Source organism: Chionomys nivalis, chromosome 19, assembly GCF_950005125.1.
Source record: "Chionomys nivalis chromosome 19, mChiNiv1.1, whole genome shotgun sequence".
In the NCBI taxonomy this organism is placed as follows: Eukaryota; Metazoa; Chordata; class Mammalia; order Rodentia; family Cricetidae; genus Chionomys; species Chionomys nivalis.
The window spans coordinates 7,291,925-7,301,248 of record NC_080104.1 but is presented as its reverse complement, the minus strand read 5'-3'; the positions used below and the strand labels follow the sequence as shown (position 1 = coordinate 7,301,248).

The 9,324-nt window shown below is 40.5% G+C and overlaps 1 protein-coding gene across 1 annotated transcript; it reads left to right on the top strand.

Annotated features, from left to right (window-relative positions):
* The first annotated feature begins 2,809 nt into the window (after positions 1–2,809).
* On the top strand, positions 2,810–3,031 carry LOC130862416 (apolipoprotein C-I-like). The gene has a single exon (XM_057752017.1). It carries the CDS (start codon positions 2,810–2,812, stop codon positions 3,029–3,031), a length of 222 nt encoding a protein of 73 aa, XP_057608000.1.
* The last annotated feature ends 6,293 nt before the right edge of the window (positions 3,032–9,324 follow it).

The window sequence follows — 9,324 nt, the reverse complement described above, 5'->3', positions numbered from 1 at the left end:
AATTACAGACTCATGTGGTCAGAAACAGAGATACAGTAAAGAGAGATTCAAAGACAAAGAAAACCTCTAAATAGTTTACAGTGTGTTAAAAAATATATGCAGGCTTTAAAAAAGTTAAAGTCCTTAAAATAAAATAATAAGAAAGAGAGTAGTTGGGTGTGGTGGCACACACCTTTAATCACAACACTTGGGAGAGGTAGGCAGACATCTGTGAGTTCAAGGTATGGTGGCACACACCTTTAAACCCAGCACTCAGGAGGCAGAGACAGGCAGATCTCTGTGAACTCAAGGACAGCCTGGTCAACAGCCTGAGTTCCAGGACAAAATACATAAAATACATAAAAATCCTGTCTCAAAATGCCCAAAATTAAAAATAAACAAATTAGAGTTTAAAATAAAGCCATGTAAAGATAGAAAACACACAGAGAATCTGGAAACTGTATATTATTATGCTCTCTTTGAATTGTTTGAATGCTGAGGAAGGAGCAACAGCTGCTAAAAGATATTTGCTTATAAATGCTGCTGAATTAATCCAAGATAGAAATTTTGAAAATACCTTGACATCAAAATTGAAGTCAAAAAGCATGTTACACTGGAGAAAAGATTTTGTTTTTGTTTCCACAGGAAATGAGAGGCTGTAGATTCATTCTGAGTTAAGAAAAATCAGTTTTGACAAGGAAGACCATCTGAGAAATCTCCAGGAGGAGCAGATGGCCCATATTTCTGAGTTCTACATCCAAAACAGATTCAAGACTGCTGCTTGAGATGAACAAGAATCACAGGATACTCCAGTCAGGACTTCATCAGAATTCTAAATTTTGTTTATGTCCCCATGAGATTATCAGCATACCCAAATAGCAGGAAGTAGCCTGGAATACTATGCCCACATTCCCAAAAATGGACTATGTATATTTTACTTTGTTAAAAAAAAAAGGCGGGGGGGGGGCAGAAAGTGGTACAGGAGAATTCTGTCAATTATGTTTAAAATAAACACTTATTGGCGAGTTGCCAAGCAGGAAGTATAAGCAGGACAACCAGACAGGATGTAGAGGCAGGGCAAGGAGAACAGGAAATTATGGGAAGAAGGAAGCTCTTTCCCCAGTCCTGTCCAGACACCGAAAATGCAGGATGTGACCTGCCCGACTGAAAAGGTTACTGAGCTATGTGGCTAACATAGATAAGAATAATGGGTTAATATAAGTTATAAGAACTAATATGAAGCCTGAGCTAATGGACCAATTAGTTTATAACTTATGGACACCTCTATATGATTTTCTTTTTATTTATTTACTTTTTAATTTTTTTAAATTTTTCGAGACAGGGTTTCTCCATAATTTTTGGTTCCTGTCCTGGAACTAGCTCTTGTAGACCAGGCTGGCCTCGAACTCTCAGAGATCCGCCTGCCTCTGCCTCCCGAGTGCTGGGATTAAAGGTGTGCGCCACTACCGCCCAGCCCTCTATATGATTTTCTATGGTACTTAATGGCTGGGGAAACTGGGCAGGCCAGAAACCCCAACAAAGCAGGCCCTCATGTTACAACCATGGAATAAACCTCTTGTACACTATAAATACTTGTCACTTGAATTAATTTAATAAAATGCTGATGGGCAATTAGCCAGTCAGGAAGTTTAGTCAGGGAAACCAAACTATGGGATGTGGGAAGGAGAAGGGTAGAGTCAGAAATCACCAGGAGATGTAGAGGGGAACTGGAGGTGAATGCACCATGCTAATAATGGTACTGTCACATGGCAGAGAGTAAAGAAGGAATGTGGGTTAACTTCAAAATGTAAGAACTATAACAGGAATTAAAAATCACTCGTCATTAATATCCCTTAATCAATGGACTTATCAATGGACTCAATTCACCTATAAAAAGACACCGGCTAAGAGAATGGATACAAAAGCAGTATCCAGCCTTCTGCTCTATAAATGAAACACACCTCAACCTCAAAGCCAGACATAACATCACAGTAAAGGGTTTGGAAAATTTTTCCAACAAATGGACCTAAGAAACAAACTGGTGTAGCTACCCTAATATCTACCAAAATAGACCTTGAACCAAAATCAATCAAAAAAAGATAGAGAAGGATACTTTATCCTCATAACAAAAACAATCCATCAAGATGAAGTCTCAATCCTGAACATCGATGCCTCAAACACAAGGTCACCCACATATGTAAAAGAAACAATACTAAAGCTTAAATCACATACTAAACCCCACACACTAATAGTGGGAAACTTCAACCTCTTACTCTCCCCAATGGATAGGTCAACCAGACAGAAATCTAACAGAGAAATGAGAGAACTATCACGTATCATGACTCAAATGGAATTAACAGACATCTGCAGAACATTCCCCACAAACACAAAAGAATATACCTTCTTCTCAGCACCTCATGGAACCTTCTCTAAAAAAGATCCTATACTAGGTAACAAAGCAATTTGGAGTCTTATCAGATCATCATGGTTTAAAATTAGAATTCAACTGAAATACTAATTTCAGAAAGCACAAAGACACATGGTAATCAAGTAGTTCACTATTGACCCACCTCTGGGTAAAGGAAGAAATAAAGGAGGAAATTAAACACTTCCTCAAATTCAACGAAAATGAAGGCACAACATATCCAAACCTATGGGACACCATGAAACCAGCGCTAAATGGAAAATTCACAGCACTAACTGCCCACATAAGAAAACAGAGAAAACTCGCATTAGTGACTTAACAGCACACCTGAAAGCTCTAGAAAAAAAAAAGATGGGCACTCCACCTAACAGATCTGACTTAGATCTAGGGTGGCCCCAAGCCACCATGAGGCTCTTTATCGCACTTCCTGTCCTGATTGTGGTCCTGGCCACAGCTTTGGAAGGCCCAGCCCCCGCCCAGGTGACCCCTGACTTGTCCAGCACGTTTGAGAACTTACCAGATAAGCTGAAGGAGTTTGGGAACACTTTGGAAGACAAGGCCCAGGCAGCCATTGAACACATCAAACAGAAGGAATTTCTGACCAAGACCCGGACCTGGATTTCATAGACATTAGACAAAATGAAGGAGAAGATCAAAACCAAATTTGCCTGAGCACCTGGTGGGCCACCAAGTGTAGCAAGGACGCCCATGTAATGTAGCAGGTCCCTCATCCTACGCTAATAAAAAGACTACAGTGAAAAAAAAAAGATGCAGATTTATCCAGGAGGAAAAGAAGATAAGAAATAATCAAAATAAGGGCTAAAATCAACAAAATAGAAACAAAGAAAACAATACAAAGAACCAATGAAACAAAGACCAGATTCTTTGAGAAAATCAACAAGATAGACAAACCTTTATTCAAACTCATCAAAAGGCAGAGAGAGAGAACATCCAAATCAACAAAATAAGAAATGAAAAGGGGACATAACAACAGACACTGAGAAATTCAGAGAATCATTAGATCTTGCGACAAAAACCTGTGCTCCGCAAAATTGGAAAATATGATAGAGATGGACAGTTTTCTGGATAGATATCACATACGAAATTAAATCAAGACCAGGTGGACAATTTAAAATAGACCTATAACTTACAAGGAAATAGAAACTGTCCTCAAAAGCCTCCCAACTAAAAACAAAACAAAAAACAAACCCAGGGCCAGATGGTTTTAGTGCAGAACTCTACCAGAACTTCCAAGAAGAGCTAATACCTATATTCTTCAAAGTGGTCCACATAATAGAAACAGAAGGAACAGTGCCAAACTTATTTATTAGGCTACAGTTACCCTGATACCAAAGACTAAAGCAAGAAAGAGAATTACAAACCAGTCTCATTCATGAACATGTATGCAAAAACACTCAATAAATTACTGGCAAACCAAATCCTAGAACACATCAAAAAATATCATCCCTGAGATACAGGGATGGTTCAACAAACAAAAACCTACCAATGTAATCCACCATATAAATACTCTGAAAGAACAAAACCACAATATCATTTCATTAGAAGCTGATAAAACATTAGACAAAAATCCAAAACCCCTTCTTGATAAAGATGTTGGAGAGATCATGGATACCAGAAATATATCTAAGCATAATAAAAGCAATATACAGCCAGCCAACAGCCAACATCAAACTAAATGGAGATAAACTCTAAGTGAACCCACTAAAAATAAGAAGAAAAGGCAGTCCACTCTCTCAGTATCTATTCAATATAATTCTTGAAGTTCTTGCTAGAGCAGTAAGACAACAAAAGGAGATCAAGGGAATTCAACTTGGAAAGGAGGAAGTCAAATTTTTGTTATATACAGATGATGCGATAATATATATATGAGACCACAAAACTCTTACTACGGAACTTTATACAACTGATAAAGACTTTTAGTAATATGGCAGTATATAAGACCGACTCAAAAAAATCAGTAGCCCTCCCATATACAAATGATAAAAGAGCTGAGGAACAAATCAGAGAAACATCACTCTTTACAATAGCCACAAATAACATTAAATATCTTGGGGTAACACCAACCAAAGAAGTGAGAGACCTATTCAATAAGAACTTTAAGTCTTTGAAGAAAGATATTGAAGAAGATAACAGAAAATGGACAGATCTCATATGCTCTTAGATAGGTAGAATAAACATAATAAAAATGGCAGTCTTACCAAAAGAAACCTATAGATTCAAGCTATCACCATCAAAATCCCAACACAAATCTTCACAGACCTTGAAAGAACAATAATCAACTTTATATGGAAAAACAAAAAAATTATATTAGTTTGAGTAAACAGGAACAAAGCAGGCAGCCTTTTAATTGTCTACAGTCCTCATGGAACAAATAGATCCAGTTATAAAGCATCCCCAATATATATTCTAGATATCAAAATTATACATCCGAATGAAGAGTCACGCTGACTATGTGTGTATGCATGCAGTGGGTGGAATCTATTCATAAGATAACACATAAGCAGTGTTAAAACACCCAAAGTTATTCCAACGAAGAAATGAAGTTGTTAGGATAGAAATGAAGGTGACTCATGAGAGAAATTACACACAGGAGCAACTGCTTTCCACAGCCTTTCCAGGTGGGACTCCCTATCAGAGAATCACTCACCTGAGGTCGGCCTGCTGGACTCTAGTTATCACTTGCTGAGTCTGTCAGGGCCCTGACAGTGTGGTACCCTACGTTATGAGCCTTCCCCTGTGAGGATACAGATGCTTTTGGTTGTGTCCCTCTCTGTGATTTTTCATGTTTGCCATTTTTTGATACATTTGTGAGCAATGCCTTAAAGTTATCTGATAACCAATCTCTTTTTTTTCACTCTCTCTTAATTATAAAGACCTGGCCTTGACTTGTCATTAGCCAGATTGATTGATTGATTTTTCCTTTTTATTAAAAATTTCCACCGCCTCCCCTCTTCCCATTTCCCTCTCTCTCCACCAGTCCCCCTTCCCAATTCCCTCTCCAGTCCAAAGAGCAGTCAGTGTTCCCTGCCCTGTGGGAAGTCCAAGGTCCTCCCCGCTCCATCCAGGTCTAGGAAGGTGAGCATCCAAACAGACTAGGCTCCAACAAAGCTAGTACATGCAGTAGAATCAAAATTAAGTGCCATTGTCCTTGGCTTCTCAGGCAGCCTTCATTGTCAGCCACATTCAGAAAGTCCAGTTTGATCACATGCTCCATCTGTCCCAGGCCAGCTGGCCTTGGTGAGCTCCCATTAGATCAGCCCCACCATCTCAGTGGGTGGGAGCACCCCTCGCGGTCATGACTTCCTTGCTCATGGTATCCCTCCTTCTGCTCCTCATTTGGACCTTGGGAGCTCAGTCCAATGCTCCAATGTGGGTCTCTGTCTCTATCTCCATCCATCGCCAGATGAAGGTTCTATGGTGATATGGTTTGGCTATAGGATAGGGTCATTTCAGGTTCCCTCTCCTCAGCTGCCCAAGGAACAAGTTGGGGACATCTCCTTGGACACCTGGGAACCCCTCTAGAGTCCAGTCTCTTGCCAACCCTAAAATGGTTCCCTTAAGTAAGATATCCACTTCCCTGCTCCCATATCCACCCTTCCTCCATCCCAACCATCCCATTCCCCCCAAGCTCTCCTCATCCTCCCCTTCTCACTTCTCTCTCCCCCTCTCCCCTCACCCTCACGCCACCCCATCCCCAAGTTCCCAATATTTGCCTGGCAATCTTGTCTACTTCCAATATCCAGAAGGATAACATATGATTTTCTTTGGGTTCACCTTCTTATTTAACTTCTCTAGGATCCCAAATTATTGGCTCAATGTTTTTTTATTTGTGGCTGGATTCCACTTATGACTGAGTACATACCATATTCATCTTTTTGTGTCTGGGTTACCTCACTCAGGATAGTGTTTTCTATTTCCATCCATTTGCATACAGAATTCAAGATGTCATTTGTTTTTACCGCTGATTAGTACTCTAATGTGTTTATATTCTTTATCTAACAAGAAATAGTCAGTTCATGCAGTCAAGTGTCTATTAAAGGCCGTGTATCACAAGAGATCTGCACTGGGGATTCGACTCAGGGACACAGAGATTGCTGAGCATATGCAAACCCTGGTTAGACCTTCACCAAGAGGGAAGGAGTGGGTAGATCAGAAGGGATGCAGGGAGAGAGAAAGAGAGTGAGGTGCACAGGGTGGAACCAATATGGGTTTAAAGTTAACTGGAGTTTGCTGGTACTCTGTTTTCCTGTTTTGTCCCACACATTATTATCCTCAATTCTGACTCATGAACCACTTGTTTCTAAAGCCACATTTTTACCAATGGAGACACTAAACTGTTTTGGTACAATCAGAGGGTGGTTCTAAATGGGTAGCAATTGGGACCAAGGAACATATTCCTGGAATGTCTCCAACTCTGGCCTAAGGAAGGCAGACGCTTCTTCAGTGTGGCGACTGCTGTATAAACAACCTCACAGGACACACTCTTAAGAACAAGGTGTGTTTCCTTCCTGCTTAGGAAAACCAAGCGATTGCTGCCTTGACAGGGACACCAGTCCTTCCCTATTTCAATGGCCGGGGATGGATGGAGCTGGTTTGGTGGCTCTGGCTGAAGTTGGAGAAGAGGTATGTTCTGACCTCAGACATCCCAAGCTGAATCTGAAACTGATTTTACCAAACATTTCTCACATGATCCATTATAGTATCTTACTCGATGAGTTAAATCAAAATCTGCCTGCTATTACTATTGTGATCACACATTTATCCTAGTAAATTAATTGTTTTCATTAGCAAGCATTAAAGAAGGGTTGGAAAAAAATGCTCAGCAATTAAGAGTCGTGCTACCTTCCAAAGGACCTCAGTTCAATTCCCAGCACTCACTTCACACAGCTGACAGCCCTTCTAACTCAAAGTCCAGGTCTAAGAGATTTCTTTAACTTATAAGACACACACACACTCACAGTAACAATTGCATGTGCGCACACACACTCACACATGCACGCCTACACACACATACACACAGAGAGACACACATGCACACACACCAGGAAGGAGAGAGGGGATAAAAATAAATCTTTTGGGGCTGGAGAGATGGCTCAGAGGTTAAGAGCACTGACTGCTCTTCCAGAGTTCCTGAGTTCAAATCCCAGCAACCACAAGGTGGCTCACAGCCATCTGTAATGAGATCAGGTGCCCTCTTCTGGTCAGCAAGCCTACAATCAGATAGAACACTGTACACATAATTAATAAATAAATCTTTAAAAAAATAAATCTTTTGAAATCACTAAAAGAAGTCGAATTTATCAGTACTTATAGACACATTAGCCTCAGTCCGATGAGGGCCTGGATCATTGGTGTCACCATCCTCTTCCTCCATATCTTGTCCTACTGGAAAGTCGTGGGACAGTGACGTGCATGAATTGTTCTCCTCTGTGAGGACAATGTCTTCTTCTAATTAGAGCAGCAGTTGAGGCGTCTGCCTGAGGTTCACCAGAGGCGCTGTCACTCTGGCAAGATTCTCTTGGCATTCCTGAGAGAAGCTATTGGAGCACGATCTTCCCCTCTGCAAACGAAAGGCTTTTCCATGTTGGGGTCCACGTTTTCAACTTTAAATGACTGTTCCTGTGAACGCTCCTAAATGTCCACCACACTGCACTCCCCAAGCCTCCTTTGTATTCTGTGGAAGTCGCCATGCTGTGATAATTCTGAAATTCTGCTATAACCTAGAGGACTGCCTTTGCACAGTGAACTGTCGACCCAAACAGTGTTATAGAAAGAGGGTGTGAGAGAACATGAAATCTGAGATTCCCTTCAAGAGATTAGAAAAGAAGAGGTGTATATGAAAGCCTGTGACTTGAGTTGACAATTGTCGAATGTATTGAGGGGTACAGTGAGGAACATAATTTTCTGTTACTTGTACATGTATCCAACATGGCAACAGTAAAAAAAAAAAAAAAAAAAAAACTGAAGCATACAAACTTAAGAAATTGATGTAATTACAATTAATATACATGCTCAGAGGAGGGATGGGCAGGAGACAATGCAGACCTGATAACCATGAAACTCATTCATTCATATTATTTAGAAAAGTCAAGTTATTTACTGGGTCCTGGAGATGCAGGCAATAGAAGACAGATACAGTGCTGAGTTTGGGAAGCACATTGCCAACATAAGAGCCAAAGCTCTCATCTTAAATGTAAAAAGAGATAGCTAATTCTCGATAGTTTATTATGAGTTAACATAGCTCTGAGAACACAGATTTACCTTACAATAAATTCTGTGTTCTAAGATTGTCTTAGTTAGGGCTTCTATTATTGTGAAGTGACACCATGTCCATGGCAACTCAAATGAAGGAAAAGTTAATTAGGCCTAGGTTACAGTTTCAGAATTTAGTCCATTATCATCATGGTAGGACACAGTAGCATGCAGATAGTCATGGTACTGGAGAAGGAGCTAAGAGTTGTTCATCTTGATCTGCAGGCCACAGGAAGGGAACTGTCTACCACATTGGATATACCTTGAGCATATGAGACCTCAAAACTTGCCCCCACAGTGACATACCCCAGCAAGGCCACACCTAATCCAATAAACCCATACCACCCAATAGAGCCATGCCCTATGGGGCCAGCACTCAAACACATGAGTCCATGAATGCCATACCCATTCAAACCATTGCCAAGAGGAAAGAAGTTTCACAGAGTTTTTTATGGCCTTAGAGAAAAAAAGAAAGCCATAAATCAGGGCAAGCTTAAAATCCATTGCTGGGTGCACCAGAGAGGCCGGAACAAGGAGATGAGGGAACCTATTCTACAGGCCTAACAAAATCACTGATGATATTTTTGCTCTCCGATTGGTTGAAGCTAGTGTCCTGCTAAGATAATAGCTTCTAAGAGATTTCTATT

Coding starts and splice junctions, on each gene's coding strand:
- LOC130862416 (XM_057752017.1), top strand. CDS start 2,810: ATGAGGCTCTTTATCGCACTTCCTGTCCTGATTGTGGTCCTGGCCACA.